At 38.7% G+C, this 24477-nt stretch overlaps 1 protein-coding gene across 2 annotated transcripts in view; it reads right to left on the minus strand.

Moving 5' to 3' along the window:
- LOC139480443 (probable 3',5'-cyclic phosphodiesterase pde-5) overlaps positions 1 to 24477 on the minus strand; it is a 108713-nt gene that overhangs the window by 26844 nt on the left and 57392 nt on the right. Inside the window, exons 8-20 of one of the 2 annotated variants that reach the window (XM_071263519.1) lie at positions 23250 to 23278; positions 22515 to 22632; positions 21182 to 21275; positions 19303 to 19361; positions 16513 to 16563; positions 15541 to 15599; positions 14275 to 14326; positions 8819 to 8964; positions 6095 to 6256; positions 4787 to 4901; positions 3884 to 4023; positions 3105 to 3191; positions 889 to 906 (exon numbers count right to left, since the gene is read on the minus strand). In XM_071263519.1, the coding sequence (XP_071119620.1) occupies positions 889 to 906; positions 3105 to 3191; positions 3884 to 4023; positions 4787 to 4901; positions 6095 to 6256; positions 8819 to 8964; positions 14275 to 14326; positions 15541 to 15599; positions 16513 to 16563; positions 19303 to 19361; positions 21182 to 21275; positions 22515 to 22632; positions 23250 to 23278 (1130 nt within the window). Of the gene's footprint in view, positions 1 to 888; positions 907 to 3104; positions 3192 to 3883; positions 4024 to 4786; positions 4902 to 6094; positions 6257 to 8818; positions 8965 to 14274; positions 14327 to 15540; positions 15600 to 16512; positions 16564 to 18811; positions 18863 to 19302; positions 19362 to 21181; positions 21276 to 22514; positions 22633 to 23249; positions 23279 to 24477 lie in introns of both variants that reach the window. The other variant, XM_071263520.1, reaches the window with a different exon arrangement.

A 24477-nucleotide genomic window follows, 5' to 3' on the forward strand; every position in this document is an offset into this window, starting at 1 on the left:
ACTACTCATAACCACTGCTTCAAGCCCTTTTGTTAGTTGATATAGTTGATAGATATCAGCATCCCCAAAACCCAGGTGTATGTGTTCCACTATCCATTCCACTCCTACTCCGGGACAACAATGAGGGTAACCTTCTGTCTCTGTCACTATATAACTCCTACAACACTCACTAAATCAAAGATTCACAGACATTCATAGATGGAACAGGCAAGGGGAATAACTCCTGTGACCTTCCATATCTTGACAGTCACATGATCACAAGGAGAAAGGAACATAAACTACCTCAGAAGAAAGTAGTTCAAGTTCACTACTAAAAATAGTCGCTTCAAACATGTGTCAAGAGCCAGCTTTTTTCTTTTGAGCCTCCTCTGAACTATTTAAAGTCAAGACATTTCCAAATGATTTGAGGTAAATGTGCATATTGCGATTTATTTTGTATCGTGACCCATTTATCATTTCCTCACTATCTTAACTGCACAGGGGAAATGTGTAAATCATGCACAGTCTCTCTTCAAGCCCCTGTATAGAAGTGGATGAAAGTTGAATTAAGAATGCCAACATATGTCACTTTGTTAACGGGACACTCATGAAAAGAGGTACTCAATAATTCCCAAGCTTACTGGCACCCCAAATTGATAGTAAACTGGATCTATCATCAGTGTCTGAAGGTCACACAGGGTAATCCGCGAAGTGGACATGAAGCAAATTACGGATCATCTACACCTGAGTTTCAAGGATGAGCCAATGGATAAAATTTGCAAAAAGCCTAGATGTGGCAAAAAAACCAAACATATTCTCTTTAATTCTAAAGTGAAAGTAATAATAATAAGTGAAAAGACTTAAAAAGGTATGATATATATCATATATAGACTTGATTATATTGTATACCTTGGATCACTGACAGAACTGAAAGACAAAGGTGGTGTTTATGTTGAAAATATATCAAGGAGTAAAAGCGTATATATCTATAACCATCCTCCATGGTCTAGTGGATAGAGAATGTGCCCAGAGAGTGGAAGGTCGGTGGTTCAATCCCCAGCCATGTCAAGATGGTACTTGTTGTTACCCTGCCTGGCGCTCAGCATCAAGGGGATAAAACAAGGACTTATCAGCTCAGAGTCAGTATACTGTGTCTGGGTGGGGTATCTATGTTAAACTGTGGCATGGTATCTCAACTGGCTAGCACTATAAAACCGGTTTAAGTCCGGACCTGTACATGCAGCCACAACCACACATAACTATATAAGTGCAATAATGTTGAATGCAATATTAATCCCCATTTCACCTTACCTCACAAATATCTATCACATAATAATCAGTGAGCAAAACAATCAATTGATATAGTTTAACATCATATCTGCAATATTCTAGCCATACAACATTAGGCATTGAGTGAAACAAATCAGGACACATGACACTGACCGAAGAAACTGACAAACACACTTTTAGTATAAATGGAACAGCAACAACCATATATCATGCAGTAAAATGATTTGATTTTATCATCCATGCCTTTCCGAAGAAACTGACGAACACACTTTTAGTATAAGTGGAACAGCAACAACCATATATCATGCAGTAAAATGATTTGATTTTATCATCCATGCCATCTTTGAAAATTACATTGTGCTTTCCATTTCCTAACTTGTATTTCACAACTGGGTTAATAGATTCTTGGTTTTGCCAATCTATTCTTTTCACTGAGCCATTCATAAAAGTTTTCATCACTATTTTGCCTTTTTATGTCCAATGGAATGTGTCTGGGCAGATAATAAAGAAAATGCTCTGGTATTTAATATTTACACAATAAATCCCTGGAGTTCCTATATTGATTCCCACATTTTAATGTGTACATTTTGCACTTGAGTATAATGCACACTCCCCATTCTTGGGTACAAATTTCGGGATAAAATGTTATTCCATACAAAGTGTGAGGTAAAAAACTACATCGTATTGCTTCAGCCTGAATAACTACTGAATGTATTTGTGCTCGTGGATAATGATCTAATTTCCCTTTTTTTCCACAAGCTCTTTGATGTGCTGAGTTTTCCGCTCCCTCCAGTATACTACAGTTTGCACCTTTACAATGAAGTTAATCATGGCAGAGAGTGTTTAGTCAACAACGATCAGTTCCACATGGAATAAGTCAACTATTGCCAGTGTAACTGTGTCATGGACAATGTTCCATGTGAAAGCTGTTCTATGAAATAATTCCCCTAGACAGACAGATTTAGTTTGTATAGATCTATCTGACCATGAGGCCAATAGTACAATGAAATTTTGTTGTAGGAAAATTCGTCATGGAGCACTACTTTTTGTTGTAGCTGAACAGATGTACAGAGTTTTATTTATATTCAATGTCAAATTCTTTCAAATATCTTGTAAACAAAAACTGCAAGTCTGAGAAGAATGTGGCTATTTTTGCTGTTCATAAACTGTACAAATTTTCTTTGTGATGGATACGTATAATAATAGTGAGGCAGGTATTTGATTCTTATATCTTCATATACTGGACATATTAATAAAACATGGTATTCGTTTTCTTGGTAATATTTGCACTAAGGACACATTGATGTTATAACATCATTATCTTTGGAATGTCTGCATATAACTGTAGATTGTGGGTAAACATTAGGGCTGTTATGATTCACTCGCATATTCGAGGAATCGAACTGTATCTATTCATGAATTGAATTCGTTATTTGTGGCCACTAGAATCAAATATTTAAGAATATGCAATCATGTGCATTTAAATACCCTGTACCTAAAAATACCCATTAGAACATATTATATGCATAGATTAATATTCATATTCGTTACCCTATATTCATGATACGAATCGTATTCCCCTCATAGTTTATTCGTTACAGCCCTAGTAAACATCGTTGTTTAAACATTGTTAAGAACATAATTTTCATTTTTTTACAATGGCACTACAGGCATTTAGTGATACACCAAACCTACAAAAGGAAGAGTTTTGCAAGGACTAGTTTTACAAGTCTAACAATTAGATCAATAAGCTAAGAAAGGCTCACACACTCCTAACTATTCTCACATAGTCAGCTGAGTCTTGTGTAGAAGGACCTTAAAGTCTATGTGCTCACCTCATTGTGCCAAACAGGTCCTTGAACATGTAGAGAACATAGAGTGGCTTTTCGTCATTGTCAATACCCCAAGGGGAATAGGCATAACTGAAACACAAAACTTGTTTGTCATAAATAATGCTTGTAAGATTTATGCCATAGTGGCTGCACTCAATATTGATAAATTATTAGGAATATATAATTCAATAGTGTTTGTCATTAAATATGTTTGTGGTATGATTAGTTGTTGTGATTCTTCACCATCTGTTAACAGACAATATGGAACAAATCCCAGTTTTCATCCCAATGGGCCCCTGTCTACACCAGAATGTACCCCAGTCTCCATTCCAATGTACCCAGTCTCTGTCACAATGTGTCCCGGTTTCCCCTTTCGGATAGTATAATTCTCATACATAAGTGTTAAATTACAACTGGCATAGCTCAGGTCATTCGGTAGAATGTTTGTTTGTCGTTTAACGTCGGACTCAGCAATATTCCAGCTATACGACGCGGTCTGTAAATAATCAAGTCTGGACCAGACAATCCAGTGATTGACATCATGAACATCGATCCACGCAATTGGGATCGATGACATACATCAACCAGGTCAGTAAGCCTGACCACTGATCCCGTTAGTCACCTCTTACAACAAGCATAGTCGCTTTTTACAGCAAGCATGGGTTGCTGAAGACCTATTCTTCCCCCGATCTTCACATTCGATAGAAATAGGCCCTGATTGTTCTTCAAAAGCACATGATTAAGGGATAACAAATTGGTGTGGTTCTAGCCTCTGAGTTCACCTTGTGATTGCATGCATGTCATGAGGTACTGGTCTGGAGCGCAGTGACATCATCTCCTCCTCAGAACACTGACTGTGGTAGGACAACACCTCCAGGGCCACCTTGTACTTCTGTTCTGACCGCCGAATCTTCTCATACAGCTGTGAATAAGAACATCAACTGATCTTAGTATGAGTGGAGCAGTTGAACACAATAACTCCCAGGGTGCTGTTGTACAAAACAACCTTAGCGCCAAGATTGCCGTAAGTCTATGTTAAGGTATGGGAGTTATGATCACCTTTGCTCTAAGATCGCTTTGTACAACGGCACCCTGATCAACACAAATCACTTTGGATTTTGTTCTCTTATGTTAAGAAAACATATTTTTTTATATAAATATAAAGACTTCAAGTATTCCATTTGTATTCAGGATGAAGATGCATTATTAGACAAGTCAGGGGAAAAATAACATGTTCAAACTCCCATCACCACTGACATCAATTTGAAAATATCAACATCAAGCCTTCCTTCACTCCTCCCTTCACTTTCCCAGGCCTTCCATCATTCTTCATTTACATTTACCCAGTTCTTCCTTCACTTGCTCACTCCTCAACTTCTCAAGTTACCAACACTGTACTTTTGTTAGTTTTCTAATGCACCAATTCATTGATTGATTCCCATCTTCTTTCATCCTTCACTCGGGGCAGTCGGGTAGCCTAGCGGTTAAAGCGTTCGCTCGTCACGCCAAAGACCAGGGTTCGATTCCTGACATGGGTACAATGTGTGAAGCCCATTTCTGGTGTCCCCCGCCATGATATTGCTGGCATATTGCTAAAAGCGGCGTAAAACCATACTCACTCACTCACTCATCCTTCACTCAATCACACTCCCTTCCGCTGCTCAGCCTCCCACGTCAACCAATACCTTTGCGTGATGCAGTGCCAGGCCACAGTAGATAGCAAAGGTCTCAAAGGCTTCCTCATCTGCCCTAGTGAATGGTCCACTCATCTTGTTGACCATCTGAACCACTCCGATGATACTGAAACACCCACCATGCATCACTCAACTGGGGTGGATTAACCAGGTAACCTGACACTCAATATACAGGTGACAGCTATCTTGGACATACTGAACACCAAAAAGGTTTTGAGTATTTTGATAGATCGTATATTGTTTCAAATTTTTATGTCAATGTCAAAAACACCATCAGTTATAAAGGGAACAGTCATACTGAACACCAAAATGGTTTTGAGTATTTTGATAGATCGTATATTGTTTCAAATTTTTATGTCAATGTCAAAAACACCATCAGTCATAAAGAGTGAGAGAAACATTCCATCTTAATCGCAACAACCTGTAAACAATTAAGTCTGGGGCAGACAAACCAATGGTTGATTGCATGAGCACCGATCAATATCATCTGGGTATGTTGAGACACAATCAGCAATAACAACACACTGTAACCACCTGATTCTCATTTAAGTTGGTTCTTACAACAAGCATGGGGTACTGGTGAAATATTGACCAATAACTCAGTTGGTACATTTGGTCAAACATATCTTGCTACACAATTCTACAGATTACACAGAAGTTAGAGAATAACTAAGTTATAACTACAAGTCATGTTTACATGTCACCATCAAAGACAGAAACTAATGTTATATGTTTTTTGCACCGATTTACTGCTCATGATAAGATTCAACATTACCAGTTTATAACATTTCCCAAAGTGTCAGTCAGAGCAACAGACTGGCAACTTTGCAAAGTTATCAGACCAGATAAAATGTTGCTTGTCTGGAATGCTGCAGGCTAACGAACACAAGTAACAAAAGGGTAAACATAAGAATAGAACTGTTTAATGTTAGTTCTCAGAAAAAGCCAATAACCTGGTGGATTGCCATCTATGTTATTTTAACTCATTGAAATTTTATTCATCATTAATGTGTTTAACATTTACAGTTAATTTACCTCTTCACTGAATTAAAACAAGAATGCTTAGGTAATTTGGGGATACAATAATAGCCCGACTATTGGTCGTGCAACATTTCAAAACTGACAGTTCTTTAGCAAAATAGACCGTCTCGGACTGCTCGCCAAAAAACGGACATTGCATTGATGAGAACAGAATTCAATACCTGTAACAAGAAATTTCAGTTGATAGGGACAATGGGATTCAAAGAAAGATGGTTTCGGGTACCCTCCTTTCTGTGGTACTGATGTGAAGGGACTTACTTCCCCCTGATGTAGATGGGCATACAGAGGATGCTCTTGGTCCTGTAGCCAGTCTGTAGGTCTACGTCGCGGTTAAATCGGATGTCCCCATAGGCATCCTGGATGTTGAGAACCTCCCCAGTGGTGGCGACGTGGCCAGCCACGCCTTTGTCCATGGGGAATCTACATGCAGTAATATAGATCAGGTGTAAGAAAATGTACACCTCAGAAAGATCATATTTGAGACAAGCATTTTACTTGAAAAGGATGAAAGACTAGAGATATTCAGTTTTTAAGACATTTACCTAATCCACGAACAAGACTTTAGTACTGACAGACCAAGGTTCATGACTGGGGCTAATTGGAGCTTCAATCTCATGATCATTGGATGCATAAAGTGCATGTGAAAAAGATCTGACTAACCTGTCCACTCACAAAATCAATCTTAGAACACACTCAATACCTCTGAGGTTTACTTACCATACTAGATCTCTAATCCCTGTGTCATGTGTAATCTGTCATACTTTCTTGGGCTTAACATCATCAACTTACGGGTGGTAATTCAAGCAAATGTGCACATGTTCCTGTTACACTTCACAGCAATGCGTCATTAACATATGTGACTCTAGCAGCAGCAGACCAGCCCATGTTTCAACTTTGATATATTTATGGGACCGGGGGGGGGGGCACAGGTGGCCGAGTCGTCTAAGGCGCTGCAATTGGCTCTGCAGAGTTGCATCCCTTTGGCACGCCAGAAATCTATAATTGTGGGTTCAAATCCCGGTTCGCCCCGATAATGTTTGTCAGCACCATACCCGTGCTTGTGGGTTACACCGAAGTGGTAAACGTCTGAGACCTGCATCACTTCTGGCTTTCCTCTCACATTAGGCTGACACGCCGCAATATAACTGGAATACTGTTAAAAGCGGCGTTAAACCAAACTCGCTCATTCACTCACGTATGGGACCTGGGTGCAACCTGCTTTTGTTTGGTCCAACTTGGTTTTCATGTCAACATGCATGTGGTGCAAGTTAAATCAAGTTCCTTAAATGGAACCCTGCATATATTTGCAAATGTGAACATACTTGTTTTGTGAGAACTGAACGAGAATGGCCTGGCATATTACCATATGATGTATAACCATCTCAGGTCAGTGCTGCAGGGTCATTCACTATACATGTTTACAGCAGTCAAATTCACCCATTTCCTTTTCCAGTGGGTTTAAGGCTCCTATTTTAGCCATGTCCTGGCGTGGATAAGCTAACTGAGAGAGGAGAGGCCACTTGAGACATTTTACAGGCATACATCCTGAATCAGACACAACTGATTTCTGCCTCCATTTTAACTTCGCAGTATAAGCAGACATTCGAGAAAACATTACATGGGGACATTTGATGGATGTTGGAACCTGAATTAGTTCCTCTGTGTTCAGTAATGCAGCTAATATAATGATAATTTCAGTAAAGATCCAACCTTATTTCTTTCTGTGGTACATTTTCTTCACACTTTCCAGTATCAAATATTCGGGAGAAGAGTTCCTTGGTGCGGGAGTCGAGCATAAATAATGATGCCCGATCGGCATGCACAAGAGTTTTTGCAAAATTCTGCCAGAGGAAAAAGTTACGAAAAACTTAAGTTATTTGACTTGAAATTGATGGAAATAACTCAATTCAAAAGCAGGCTAGAGACAACTGAACATAATCAGAGGAGGTAGCAAATAAGTTAAGGGGAAAACAACAAGCAGACTACACTATGGTTATCACAAACACTGGTGCAAACTCTTGTACAGTGAGTAGACCTTGGGTTTCTGAACATACAGTACAAGCTATGGATTGACTAAGGATGGCGCCATCTGGCTTCCCTAAGGACAGCACCATCTTGCTTCCCTAAGGACAGCGCCATCTGGCTTGACTAAGTACAGCACCATCTGGCTTGACTAAGGACAGCGCCATCTGGCTTGACTAAGGACAGCGCCATCTGGCTTGACTAAGTACAGCGCCATCTGGCTTGACTAAGGACAGCGCCATCTGGCTTGACTAAGTACAGCGCCATCTACCACAATCATCCACAGGCCAAGGCTACAAGCATGTTCAGTATCTAAAGCATGGGTTACTGGGTTTGTCAAACATAAATGCACACAAATAAAGCTGATATCATTTGCACAAATGATATAATGAGTATGAAATATTTATATGGAAAATATCTCAATGTAGTTTCAGAATCAAGAGCATGAGGATATACTTTAGTCATTTATCAAGTTCATTTTAATTTTTGAAAGCCAGAAAAGATTTGTGCCAATGAATCCTGTCAGCAGAGCTCTGGGACTTAAATGTCTTTGTTGCGATTCAGTCGAAGCACCAAATGGTAGAACTTGGCTTACATATAAACAAGATAACAGCACAAATGTAAGGACAAAATGGATTATTATCACTACAAAAAGACAATCAAATACTGATCACAAAAGAGGCTCTTTTTAAAAAAAATTTTAAAGCAGCTGTAGGAACAAATGTTATCAACTATATGACAAAAAGCTTAAGTTTTGGAAGTTAGATCAGACCATTTTAAAGTCATTGTTTTACAGTCAACCTCAGTACTTTGATACATGTTACTTTTGTAATATGGAGGACATATTTATCTGTAAATCAAGAAACAAACTGTCCTTAATTTCAAAAGATGGAATCGTACTACAAGACGTTGAAGTGCCAGATGTCCACTGATGCACTGGGCTGACCCAGTCACTCTAACCTGATTTCTTTCTGCTGACTACTTTCAGGTGAAGGAACACCCATAGTGCTCCCGACGTCAAAAATACGTGCAAATAACTCCTGCCGGTGGTGATCCAATAGGAACAGTGAAGCTCGATCCGCATTCACCAACTTTTGAGCAAAATTCTGTCACAACGGAACAAAATTGGGAATACTACAGGGTAAGAAAATAAAGCAAACCAACAAGGGGTGATTGATAAGTTCTCAGCCTCACAGAGAAAGAATTATTCACAATCCATAATCCTCTGCTACATTGATACACTTTTGCCCATGATATTGGAGTTTCACAGATGTCCTTTGAGTGTCCGAAAAGCTTTAGAGTCCAAATGGGTTCCTGATAGAGCTTTCCTCATGTTTGGGAACACATGGAAGTCTGATGGAGCCAGATCAGGAGAATGAGGTTGGTGCTGAAGGAGTTCAAAGCCACACTCGTGGATTGTACCCACTGACTTGTGTCCTGGGGGAAGAGCACACGATTTCTCAGCTTTCCATGTTTCTTAGTCTTAATTTCATCCCATAATTGCCTCATAAGTCCAGCATAATATGCTCCATTTATTGTCTGGCCCTTTGGAAGATCCACCATGAAGACACCTTTGAACACAGGAGGCCATCTTTCCCGGTCATGGGATAGTCTTTGCCTTCTTTTGTGGTGGTGATGTCAAATCCTGCCACTATTTAGAATCTTGTTAGAACCTAGGGATCATTGATTGTCACAAATCGTTGCAAGAACCTTTCTGGTCAGCTTCAAACATAGCTAAATCACCACAAGACATGGTGTGAATGGTTGCATATTTGATCAGTTGACGCAAGTTATTCTGGATATACCCCTCTGACATCATGTCACAAGAAACGATTTCCCCATTGTGCAATTCCTTCTATTTGAGGCTCAGAGCTTATTAGTCAACCCTTGTATAAGCATGAGTGTCTAACATCCTAGAGTTGTGAGTGTACCCCAAAATAATCATTTGATTCAATAAGCCTTGGTAATTGAGGAAATGGGACTAAGGACATGAATATCATGTTCAGAGTTTGCTGAATTGATTTCTGTCAACTGTATTTCAGGCTTAATGTCATGCAGCTGTACCGCTATGACGCTGTAGCTCACCTGCTGATATTTACTTAAAGTCATGTGAAAATCTATAACGATAAACAAGTCACATACGCTAAATATTTAAAAACGAATGTGCTATTATTAATATTTCATAAAAAGTAACAAATTTAACCTGCTCATCAAGTTTCAATCCCAATGGCAGCAGAAATAACAAAATTTGATTCATTGTCAAAGTAAAGATCCAATCAAAGTGAAACAATATATCAAATGACTGACTGCATGGTACTCAGATGTCAAATCTAATTTAATTTACTTCAATAATGGTAAATGAATAGGCAAAGGGTTTTTAATATAACTGCTATTTTGAATACTTTATGAAAAACACCTGATCAAATTCAGGTACTATCCTTTGAATGAGTATGGTTTCACACTCCCCTAAGAAGTATTCCAGCAATATCATGGTGGGGAAAAACCAGAAATGAGCTACACACATCGTACCATGTGGAACATCGAGGCCAGGCATTTGGTGTGATCAGTGATTGCATTAAACCACTAGGTTATCTTATCGCCCACCGAATTGCCCTAAATGAAGCAAGTCTAGATTTTCAGGTTCTGAATCTCCCATCTCATAGCTGCGTGTTTCTATCAACATTATATTTTTTCAGAGACAAAGAGTTAGAGTATTTCTGGGGGGGCCTGCTCTCATTAGCTTTTGTTTGTTTGTTGTTTCATGCCTCACTCGGCAATATTCCAGCTATATGACGGCGGTCTGTAAATAATTGAGTCTGGACCAGACAATCCAGTGATTGACATCATGAACATCGATGCACGCAACTGGGATTGATGACATGCATCAACCAAGTCAGCGAGCCAGACCACCCGATCCCGTTAGTTAGACGCTTCTTACGACAAGCATAGTCGCCTTTAACGGCAAGTATGGGTTGCTGAAGACCTATTCTACCCCAGATCTTCATGGGTCTCTCATTATCTCTGGAATCATCAGAAGCTCTGATGAATACCTTATTATGTTTAACATACCAAAGATATGCTATACTCTACTTTTAAACATTAGAGGTCTTAGGAAAATGTTTTATGATACAGTGAAACCTATCTAATCCATATGGTAATCCAGAAATCATCTGGATTAACAAATTTCCAGATTGACGAATCACTGATACAGTCTCTTAAAGAACATACAGATGTTCCTAACAGTAATCTTCTTGAGGACATGGTTTCCAGATTAACTGGTTCCAGACAAACAGGGTTTCATAGCATTCATTTGTTCATAGCCATCATCAACCTCCAAACGGTGACCACATCTCGTGATGAGGTGATGAATAGAGACACTGTAATCATTTGGGTACAAACACAAGTGATGAAAAGCAAAATGGTAAACTATTTGGTGAATAAAAGCCAGCTTCTACTCCGAAGTCTAACAATTGGGTAAACAAAAGATGGGGTAAACTTTCTACGTGACATAACATGACGAGTCAGGACAAAGCAATGCAAAAATCAAAGCTACTCATCTCTACAAGGATTCATGTTATGAAGCAAACCAATAGAAAGATAATTATACTCAACAACAAAAGTTCCTGTGACACCAATATTTAAGTGTATTTTTCAAACAAGTAAAGTTTGGTTTTCAATATTGTTTTGACATATCATACATGTAGTACATGTATGGAATCAAGTCACAAAAACGCAACTGCTACAGAAAAGCATGCATTCCATATGCATTGTTTAGCATCGTGCTGAAAACAACCACTCAGAAAAACAACAAAATTACGCAATTATTCAACATTACGAAATGCCATGCCTGTCCGAAAATGAGTGTCTGCGCACCATTGGTATGCTCGAAGCAGGATCGAGTCAACGTGATGTTGCAAGACAATTAACGTCAACAGAAACACCATTTGGTGTTTATGGCAACGTTGGCAACAGACGAATGCAGTCAGACACCATACTCGGAGTGGCAGGCCACGCGTAACCAATAATCGACAAGAAAACTGGATTCGAACAACACGAAATCGATTCCAGTCAGCAACAGCGACTGCAAGAAGCATCCCTGGCCTTCGACGAATATCTACACAAACCGTACATCGTCGCCTCAGATGTGCAGGGATTGTTGCCAGTAGACCCACCAGACGTCCCATTTTGACAGGAAACCACCGTCAAGCACGTGCATTGGGGATGAGTCTTGTTTTCACCTCAGAAACAGCGATGGATGGATTCGACTGTACCGACGTCGAGGTGAACGTTATGTCAATCATTGTGTCATGGAAGAAGATCGTTTCGGGGGCGGCAGCATTTTGGTATGGGGTGGGATTACAGCAAGACAGAGGACCTGTTTGATAGTGGTAGAGGGAAATCTCAATGGACAGCGCTACCGCGACGAGATCATAGGCCCTGTTGTTCTACCGTTTTTGCGTCGTCATGGCCCAGGCATTACCTTTCAACATGACAACACCCAGCCTCATATTGCCTGACTTGTTCAGGATTCTCTTCAACAAAACAGTAGGAATGTCATCCCTTGGCTGGCTCGCTCCCCTGATCTCTCACCAATCGAGTACATGTGGGATGAGATGGATCGGCGCCTTCGATGTCAACCACATGTTCCACAGACACTCCAGGAACTTCGAAACATGCACCAGCAGATATGGACAGATATTCCACAGGACTTTGTGCGACGCCTGGTCCATTCCATGAGACGAAGATGTGTTGCTTGCATTGCAACCAGAGGTGGACACACAAGCTATTGATATGTAAATTGACATTTTAGCATGTTCATGGTTTTTTTATTATGAAATCACGCATTTTCTGAAGTCAGTATGGCACTTTAAACCATTTGAACACTTACAGGAGTCTTTTATCTCTTGCAATCCGAAATTGTTTCAGATTTGGTAAAAAACATAACCTTGCATTATAACTTATTCAATGTCACAGGAACTTTTGATGTTCAAGTATATATACTACTTTCAAAAGACACTGAAATCTACATAAGAAATATGGCTTTCTGAAGGGCTCCAACATCAGTAAAACATAATCCAACAAAAAGAACAATATGTTTCATATATATCAATGAAGGTCTCAAGAACCACAAGGCTCTGTAGCTCACCTTTCATGATAGAATGCATATGTTAACTGTCTTATATAAACTTTTCAGGCATTATCATCAAAAGCTGTACATGACTTATCCCAAGTATACCAATTCTTTCATTTACTGACAATAATGTGCCTATGGTTTCTCATTTTACAAAAAGTATACTGTTAAACATTTCAATGTCTTTAGGTATAAGGAGTGAGCGAGAGCTTTGAGCAATATTTCAGCAATATCAGGGCACACCAGAAATGGCCTTCAAACATTGAACCCATGTGGAGAATTGAACCCGGGTCTTAGGCGAGATGAGTGAACGCCTTAACAGCTAGGATACCCCACCACCTTACCACAAAGTTATTACAAGTATTGTGATGTGATATTGAATGGTGCTTAAGTTGTAACCATCAAGGTAAGTTGAACATACACCCTGATTGATTCCATGAAAATCCCCCAAATAAGATTGAGAAAATGTAGTGCTTCATAACTAGTTTGTATGTGTGCAAAATTTGTAATAATATACAATCTTTTTAAAATCAAATCTTTTACCCCGATCTAACAATACCACAATAGAATGTCAAGTCAGGTGAACCCTGAGCAGAATTTGACCATCCAATCAACATTTGTACACGACCTTGATATGAAAATTTTGATCTTACCATATTAGAACTGCCACTGAACACAAATTCTATTCATCTGTTCTAGTTGATAGACGTTTGATGCTGATTTAGGGTACTATTATGTAGACAACTAGTTGTGTGAAGTTGACGGTTACACTTCTGTTGAAAATCTGAAGATTTGTTTTGGTGTGATTGCAGCCAAAATACAGGATTAATGTTAATGATGTAATAGACTCTATGCTGATTGGCGCATTAGCAAGTTCACTTGACGCCACCTCCTTAAATGGAGTTGTCCTGAGATCTTCATATCAGAAAAGAATCATATCAGAGTAATGGATCTGATTTTAACAAGATTGTGAAAAAATGGTCCATGGTCTTTGAGTTATGACTGATACAGATATTCTCATTGCTAGATTGCTAGATCCCGGGTCTAAATGACAATTAATCACGCTATATGCACACCAAGACCTTAGGTCAAGGGGAGTTTCTCAACCAATCAGAAAATCTCTTCATTATGGCTCTCAGTTTCAATCATTGTGACAATGACACTTTTGAATTCATGTAAAGAATATTCATATTTCATAAATATTGTCATTTATAATATTCCTGAGACAACCAGGAATTACCAGTATCAAGAAATAAACACAAACATATTAGAAGTGACAACCTACCATTATTTTCATGATGACAGTATCCATGCTGATGATGTCTTGAAAAACGGACCTGTAGAAATCAGCATCGTCTTTTTACATATTTCAACATTACGGTGAGAAGCTCTCACCAATCTTAAAGGTTATCTTCAACTCACAAAATACAAGGCAGTTTCTTTTGTCATTGATAAAAAAGTGGAAATGTGCACATAGGTGAGTAGGTGAGTGAGCGAGCGAGCGAGCGTGTTTTGCTTAATGCTCATCTGAAAAGTACTCATGACACAGGCACAAAAGCTCCAAGGACAGGTCTGTTAGTGCTAGCAGATGATATTTGGGTTGAAAATTGGATTCAAACCCAATCTGAAGATCCTGGGATTGCTGAGGGACTCAACTCCAGACAGGAAATTGAGACAATTATACCTCTGGGCCTGGTGGGTCAGTGGGGACAGACAGTGAGTATATGTTAATGTTGGACCTATGTTTGGAGGTTTAGTAGAGACAGTGAGTGTATGTTAATGTTGGACCTATGTTTGGAGGTTTTGTGTAGACAGTGAGTATATGCTGTTGTTGGACCTATGTTTGGAGGTTTAGTGTAGACAGACAGTGAGTATATGTTAATGTTGGACTTATGTTTGGAGGTTTAGTGTGGACAGACAGTGAGTATATGTTAATGTTGGACTTATGTTTGGAGGTTTAGTAGAGACAGTGAGTATATGTTAATGTTGGACCTATGTTTGGAGGTTTAGTGTAGACAGTGAGTATATGCTGTTGTTGGACCTATGTTTGGAGGTTTAGTGCAGACAGACAGTGAGTATATGTTAATGTTGGACTTATGTTTGGAGGTTTAGTGTGGACAGACAGTGAGTATATGTTAATGTTGGACCTATGTTTGGAGGTTTAGTGTAGACAGTGAGTATATGCTGTTGTTGGACCTATGTTTGGAGGTTTAGTGTAGACAGACAGTGAGTATATGTTAATGTTGGACTTATGTTTGGAGGTTTAGTAGAGACAGTGAGTATATGTTAATGTTGGACCTATGTTTGGAGGTTTAGTAGAGACAGTGAGTATATGCTGTTGTTGGACCTATGTTTGGAGGTTTAGTGTAGACAGTGAGTATATGCTGTTGTTGGACCTATGTTTGGAGGTTTAGTGTGGACAGTGAGTATATGCTGTTGTTGGACTTATGTTTGGAGGTTTAGTGTAGACAGACAGAGAGTTTATGTTAATGTTGGACCTATATTTGGAGGTTTAGTGTAGACTGTGAGTATATGCTGTTGTTGGACTTACTTTGTGACTGTTAATAAAAACTCATTGAGTTTTCTTTGTTTTAACATACTGCTATGAACCTGCAAGAAAAAATATATAATTGATACATACATACTAGCAGCAGAAGGAAAAGACATTCATGGTATTAATTATTAACTGTTGAAGAAATGTTTACTTTCGTCATAGGTGTCTTCTAGATAAAGGCTTTAAATGATCGTTGATGTCATAATTCTTTCATAATATATTCATAAAACATATTACCATATTAAATTAAAATGATAAAGTGTGCTGATCATGGTCCTATAGTTGAATAATGTGATACGAAAACAATTCTCGGAAAGGAATACATTACTGTACAATTGTTAGTAAAATGAAAATCACAAAAAAAGATGTTAGAAGCGTCTAAATCTAAACAGTACAACACAAACTGAGGTCTGTTAGCAAATGAACAGCAAGATACTTATTGCTAAAACAGAGACTACCATTCATTACCATGATGGTCTAAAGCATTACCTGCCGCAGCACAATAAGGGGAGATAATCACATGAAGTACACAAAAGCATATCACACAATCACATCTTTGTTTACACAATAGAAATATCTGTAAAATTCAGTAAAAGAGTTTCCACAACAAACATTTAACAAACCATACGGTAAATTCAAAGTGTACAATACTCTGGTACATTCAAGGTCAATGCGGATCACCGTTGCCATAGTTACAGGTTTAGTCAACGCAGAATTTCAATACAATAACACACAGTGGAATCTGTTTTGGCAGATAATCAAGACTGAATATTCTCTGGCACTGTCATTTAATATTTTTCTGAAGACCTTTTCTAAACATATAATCTTAATAAACAAAAATGTGAAAAAATGATTGTTTATACATTAAGTAGGTGAAATAATAATAAGCAAACAGTGAATCAGCATTGGCCTCTGGTTGATGTGAATTCACAAAGACATGCACAGATACCACTACTCTGTTCAGGATACCTCTGTATAAAACAAAACCAGTCCACCCCAAGCTAGTATTCTCTCAGCAGCCTGTAGGAACAGACACAGGTGATGCTATAATGTCAGGCACAGACAAGAAGGAGGGGGAGGAGGAGGCAGAGGGACTTATCACAAACTCCCAGAGGCGGAGCCTATGATTTTGAAAAAGGGGTGGGGCATGTAATACCAAAGTCAACAAAGTGGCTTGGCCGAGGGGGGGCAGTTAACATGTAAAGTGTCTGGAATGAGGGTGGAGGTGCTCACCCCCTGCACCACACCCTCCTCTGGATCTGCCAGTTAACTACAAACACTACAAACTCCATCATGGACAAACTTCAACATTAACACTGGGTGTCATTTCCAAATTTCCAAAACATTGTCTGACATTTCAAAAAAAATATTTGCAACATTAACTTTTACTTCAATATGTAACTGAATTCATCATGCCGATATGGGTTGGTGTGATCTGAATGAAATCTGGAATTTAGCATTCAGCAGCAGCTGATGACGTCAGTCAAGGAATTGTGTTTAGTGGTTTAAAATTCAAAATGGCACACAAGCAACATTACAGTCATATTGTGTGGAATTGGTTTAAACAGGCTGTACATATCTTTGGTGAAGTTAGGATTGGGGCCTACGGACTACAGATCATAATTAGGGAGAATCTAGGATTTGGAACATGCCACCAACAAATCCTGGTATAACTAAGGGAGGCAACTGTTTATCCCCCTAAACAGGAGAAAAGATTTTCTGATGATTGTGGTTAAAATTACCAACATGTATTTGACCTATTCCAAATACAATTTTATAATGACATTACTCATTAGTATATAATAATTAATAAACACACATAATACACACACCTTTAAAATTATAAAATATTTTATGGTCACTAAACCGTGTTCTGACTGTGTCAGACTAGAAATACTGTCCTCTACAGAACAAGTCTAGCTAGAGAGTAGATAAAATGATAAGCTTGTCAGGCCTCTACCTGTGACACTACGGTAAGATATATAAAAATCTGTTAAAGCTGAGGGGTGGGAGGGGAACAGGGTGGCGTTAGCAGGCTGCAAGTGTTAGTCAGGAGTCTACATTTTCAGACTATCCCTTAGCCGATATGCTTCAGACCCAGCAACAACAAATACCTTAGATCCTTCAAACATATTTGTGACTATTATTTGCTCCTTTTGTTTTTGTAATGAAAGACTACATGATTAAATCATAAAAATATTGCAAAATAGATTCAAAAGTTCTGACGGATTTCTTTTATGATCTCAAAATCCGTATTACTAAGTTTCTATGATTATTATCCATATAGCTAAACTTTTTATGAAATATGAGTTGTGTTGAAGATTTAGCCATCCAATCTCATAAACTTCTCTTTTACATCAGATTCCCATCCTCTCTCCATCTACTCCAGACAAACCAGTAAATAAGAGGTCATGTCAGGTGAAGTACATGTATCTAGTCTGACAAGCAGATTGGAAGCTACAAAACTCTCAGTACAAGTAAGCAAACCATTTGGAATGTGAACAAATGAACATAATTGGGCAGTTCTGGATGGAGAACAATAATGACCCAATGTTGTTGATATTTTGCATCCTATAGTTTCAATCTTGTCTTTTTAATCAGCTTCATTAGAAGTTCTTTTTGCTGTGGTTTCATTTCTCTTATACCCAGCTTTGATCAAATTGCAAAGTGTTTGAAAACACTGGCCTGTAGGACCTGTGTCACCAAATTTTCACAAGAAGTTTGCTCAACTCCTCCACCTATTGGCCAACATCTACATACATACATACAGAGTAGACCTGTGAAGATCCAGGGTAGAACAGGTCTTCAGCAACCAATGCACAGACCGCCATCATATAGCTGGAATATTGCTGAGTGTGGCGTCAAACAACAATAAACAAGCATACAGAGTAGCTGTGAAACTGAATTTTAAATCAATATAATCTTAGATACATATGTTTTGATTAATAATATGTTTTTGTCTCGCGTGTAGATTCTGAATCAGGGCCATTGATGACATGGGACAACCTATGGGCTTCAAAAAACCAGGGGGGAGGGGTCAACGTTTGCTCAGGGCTGATGATCTCCTGTCAAGGGTTTGTCAGATCCGGATGGAGAGAGGTACAAAATTAGTGCTTTATATACATCTATATTTAACAAGACTGAGCTGTGGCAAGGAATTTGTTTGAGAAAGTACTACAGAATGTTGGTAGGTCTGATCGCTAGGGTGAGATGAAGGCAAAGGTGGTAATATGTAAGCCTGGTTTAGGATCTGGATTATATGGTTTACCTCAACATAATCTACTAGCATATCTGCCCACATTAGAAGAAGGATTGACACCTACAAAATGAACATTGTCACATGACATAAATGTGTGCCTCAGTATTTCAACTTTTCACAGAAGTCATTAACTTACACATCTCGTGGATCATATACATCTGACTGCATTTCATTGAGTGCCAAGTGTAGGCAAAACATACAAATGGCATGAAGAATGCTCTCAACAGGTAGGGATGATAATAACACAAATGCTAACTACACGATCTCATTTCAATCAGCTTTTACTCAAACATTGGGCACAGGGGACCTCACTGGGTCAACATCTGGACTTATACTAAAGAATGGTATCATAGGGCAACAAAATCAAAACAGCTGAAGTTTAAAATGTGAATTTCAATGTGACTTAAGATGCACTTAATTGAATTCATAAATTTAATAATTTCGACCATTTTTCATTATCAAACGAACAAAATTCATGCCCTACGAAACAAATATCTTACCTCTTCTTCTTCTTCTGTAAATGACGTATATTTAAAGTTTCTGTAAAATTCTACTACACCTGAAACCAAGTTATTTCATGTTACTTCGCTTGCTAAACTAAATGAGGACAATGATGATGTGGATTTGAAAACAAAGGAGTATTTGTAATTTTGATGTTACTCTGAATCAAAGTCGTCCAGGCTAAACAAGTTTTTCTCAAACTAATGAAACAAGTATCATATACAATGTCATATATTGTAATCCATCTTCCCGAGGCAAGAGAGTTAACTGACTTTAAAATTCCAGTTTCCACCCTTGCCGAACTTGGCTGGAATTCCTGGGCTCGATCGTAGCGCCACCAGTGGCTATTATGAGTTATGTCCCTTCTATGCCATTCCTATAGACCAATCAGATTCCAGCTCTCGTATCACTTGCATTTGCTTCAATCTAAATGGCAGCGCCGAGTCAAGACTATCTGATCAATAATCAAGATCTATATTGTGATATAACAAGTCTTACATCGTTAAGTGCATCAAATCACAACGTTAGCACCTGATTAACCAGATGAAAAGATTTAGAAAATATCTGTTGACAAAGAGGTAGCGGTGCACATGCTTTGCAAATCCTGCAGTCAACCGAAATCTGCATGACAGTGTATGAACCGGATTTCGATTTCGTTGCGCGATTTTGATTGAACTATGCATAGACTCGTTAGTCCAGCCAAAATTAACTCCATAATACCAGCCTAGTTTGGCAAGGGTGGAAACTGGACTTTTATAGTCATTTAATTCCCTTGCCTCAGGAAAATGATTGTAATCACTGTCATGGTAGGTCCCTGGAGTGAACTATCCAGTGAGTAAGTGAGTGGTTTTGTGCTGCTTTTGTCAATATTCCAGCAATATCATGACAGGGACACCAGAACTTGGCTTCAAACATTGTCCCCATGTGGTGAATCAACCTGTGCCTTCAGCGTGATGAGCGAATGCTTAAAGTACTAGGCTACCCCACTGCCCAAAACCTATCCAGGTTCATTAAGTTTCCCTGTATCAATGGTGATGTAGGAAAGAGGTGGTCCTACAGTCTAAGATGCTGTAGTGTGGTGATGATACAGGTTAAGGGTATCTTGGATCATACAAAGGTCAATCAGCTCCCTCAGATGCATCTTCCTGAGGCAAGAGAATTAACTGACAGTAAAAGTCCAGTTTCCACCCTTGCCGAGCTACCTCCCTGATCACGGGTTTCAATATAAAATTTAATCTGATTATGATCCTTGGTCAGATCCATTTCAGTGAATAGGAGTTTCAAAAAATGGTAAATGCCTATGTCCCAAATGTCTCTAACACATTAGACTTTCCATGACAAGCTGTGATACAATTAAAATACTGTTCAAAGCAGGTCTAAACAAAACTCACTCAATATGCAAAACAGTTATCATAAAGTATTTATTATGACAGTTAGATAGTTTAAATCCACTATAAACAAAACTGAGAGTATCTGATCTTCAATCTCAGACTCTGTGGGGGCAGTGGACAGCCTTGTGGCCATATTACTGGAATATTTGCTAAAAGCGGTGTAAAACCAGACATTCATAGTGAATGAAGCACCCTTTAAATATCTATTCAATCTCTTGTTATACATTGTTATACAGTCATCATACATTACATCAAGTAATACAAAATGTGTACTAGAATGAATAAAAAGTACGAGAACATTTTTAAAGGAAGAATTTATTTGCCACAATAAATAAATAAATTCAAAATTTTTAGATGATTTATGCAACTTCATCATTTGAAAATTTAGTCCTTGAATTCTTTCCAAAGTCACAAATTCTAGATGTGGACTGATGCAATGTGATACTGATTGAATGGTAGTGATTTAACAGACAATGCTTCTTATTACCTAATAAGGACCCCCTGCCATCCTGCAGTGGCAGGGCTAGCACTGAATGAACCTTGATATTGCCGTGTCCCAAACCCTCAGGGAACCGACCGTCCTGAAATATAGTGAAACAACATATATCTTATTTTAACTCTTCAAAACCAATATAAACATCATAGCATTTTGGAAAATAGTCACTTTGTAGTCTAGAGTCCCCTGTAATGTAAGTTATATAGATCATGGTGACCTGATAGAATCGAGTCTGGGCCAGGCAAACCAGAAATTGAAAGCATAAGCAGTAAACTGCATCATCAGGGCTAAAATTTGCAACAGTTAATCAGCAGTCGCTGAGTCTGACCACCCTTTCCAACTTCGTCACCTAATGCGACAACCTGTAGTGCTTGGGATCCATTCCAACCCTGGGCCCATTATGTTACAGAGACACAAAACAGACATATAATCTCAACCATCTGCCCACTACAATGTCAACTGCCTCATCACGTAGAGAGTTATCTGCCCACTAAAATGTCCAGTGTCTCATAGGAAGAGAGTTATCTGCCCACTAAAACATCTGATGTCGCATCAGGTAGAGAGTTATCTGCCCACTAAAATGTCCAGTCTCATAGGAAGAGAGTTATCTGCCCACTAAAATGTCCACTGCATCATCACAAACAGAGTTGTCTGCCCACTAAATTATCCGCTTAAAAGTGTAGAAAGAACTTCAACTCGCAGTCCAGTGTCACTTTGTACATCCATGACCTGTTTTCAGTGTGAGAATTTGTTTGAAGCACCCCACAAATATCAGAACCATTTACGTCTTCATCAACAGTTATGCTTCCTTTGATTATCAATGAAAACACATTATCTATAGTAATTGGTCTTCCAACTGTTGGGTTTTTAAGAGATGGTGACTTGCCACATAGCATGATTTTCTGATGAGTATGATCAATCATCTAACTCGAAATACCAACTAAATGAAGTTAAAGTTTAACAAAGATGTTTCACTTTGTGGCATATTAAATATTAGGCCAAACCAAATTTTTTCTTGTATTACAGATCTGCTGGATAGAAGTTTTCCCTGATTTCAAAAACAAATCACTGAAAATGATTAAAAAATATAACTGCCGACAACACTAACATATCGATCGATTTCTCATTGGAAGGGAAGCAACTCTTACGCAATTGTCACTTGCCATCAGCAGAAGTGTAAATAATTTCATTTGATGACTGCTGCAACATACAGCCATACAAATTTCATATTGGCACCAGATACGTAAAATCCAAATAAAACACTTCCATGTGTCATTACAGTGATATTTCCCAATGAGCTACTGGCCCAGCATAGTGTACTTACCCCGTGTGGATCCTTTAACCTGACTGTTTCCTGCGTGTGTGCTACATGTGCTGCTACTGTCGTCCCCAGACAGATCTGGTCGCCATTACTCGGACCGCTACTGGACATCGGCTTACTACTGCAGTAACACATACCACTAGTAGAGAAGTCATAGGAAATTGGCGAAAAACACATTTGTTTTGTTTGTAGCTTTAAACTGCATTCAGCGATATTTCTGCTGGATGAATGGCGGTCTGTACGTAATCAAGTCTGACCAGACAATTCTGTGATTACATCTTGAACATCGATCAATGCACAATGGGATTCATTTCGCCATATCTTATGACAAGTATAGACTGCTAATATTCTTACCCAGAATCTCCACAGGTAACAACATGACATACTACTATATGTGACCTTGATATAACATCAGATCAGTACATGTTCTATCATCTTAATGTTTTGTGTTACTTTGGCACTACAACTTTCTATGTAACTGGTAGGAAATATGACAACCGTATCACCATAAAATAACCTTACCTTGCACTGAATTTTGAACACATCAAGAATGAATGTTTAGCAACACGTCACTTTCAAAGATAATACAATCATTTCTAAATTCTACATAATCATTGCAACGTGTTTGTTTCTGATAGCAAGAATGACAACTTACCATAATGTGAGTATAATAAATAAATGCACAGAACATTTTTTTATATAATTTTCGGAAATAAAGATAATTCAAGCTTTTCTCACCTGTTAACATTTGGCATGTACATCACTTCCTGCAACAGAGAACAGAATGTGATGCAGAGTGTGAACACACGACTCAAACGTATGTTGGTGAAGGTCTAACCAGAATCATTTTCTTATTTGTGCTCAGCAGGACTTGTGCTGCATGCACTTCATATTGTGACCTCATGATGATACATCGTGAGAAGCTAATGAGACTGTGAAATCAATTAATTCACATGTATGCCCTTGTGTGTATGTGTGCATGATTATCTGAGTGAGTGAGTGAGTGAGTGAGTGAGTGAGTGGGTGGGGGGAGTGAGTGTGTGGGTGAGTGAGTAAGTGAGTGAGTGAGTGAATGTGTGAGTGAGTGAGTGAGTGAGTGAGTGAGTGAGTGAGTGAGCGAGCGAGCCTGGTTTTATGCTGCTCTTAGGAATATTCCAGCAATATCATGGTGGGGGACACCAGAAGAGGGCTTCACACATTGTACCCATGTGGGGAATCGAACCCAGGCCTTTGGCGTGATGAGCGAAAGCTATAACAACAAGGCTACCCCACCGCCCCTCTGAGTGTGGGTGGGTGCATGTGTAATGGATGTGTGTCTGTCTGTCTGTTGGAATGAACTAGTCACCTCAACAACCATGTTTTAATGTTTTACACACAGGTTTGTATGTGCCATTGTAAAAAAGAGGCATTTCTATTTTCATGAATATCAAAATGAAAAAAAAGAAATTGTTGTTTTATCAGCAAATGATTAACTATCTTTGGTTTTTTTATTTGACTAAAATGCTTTTTTTGTTTTTTACCCTACTGCCTCAAAGAACTTAATGCTAAACTATCTAAAAACATACTGAGTCAGATACAAATATCTTTTTGACTATTGCAGCTAACTGGTCACAATAGAAAAATAAAACTGCTGCTGGGACAATGATTGAATTTTGTTTGGCAAAATTTGCAACAAGCTGAACATCTGAATCCTAAAATAAAGAGACCTTTCCCTGCACATATCTGCATGAACATGTATGTAAACAGTGTGTCTCCAGATTACAACAAAATGCACAGTGGGAAAGTACATGGTAAGATTAGAGCACCGCATGTGATTGTCTCACACAGATACCACCCCTACGTGATGACCGACATAGTCGATAGTGAGATTAAACATCAACATTATCACAAGATCCTGAGAATGTGGGCATACGCTACAACATGTACAATAGTTATCTCTAGACCACACCGATCTATGGAAGCACAT

Source organism: Haliotis cracherodii, unplaced genomic scaffold (genome assembly GCF_022045235.1).
Source record: "Haliotis cracherodii isolate W230 unplaced genomic scaffold, xgHalCrac1.p SCAF_4, whole genome shotgun sequence".
NCBI classification, from domain to species: Eukaryota; Metazoa; Mollusca; class Gastropoda; order Lepetellida; family Haliotidae; genus Haliotis; species Haliotis cracherodii.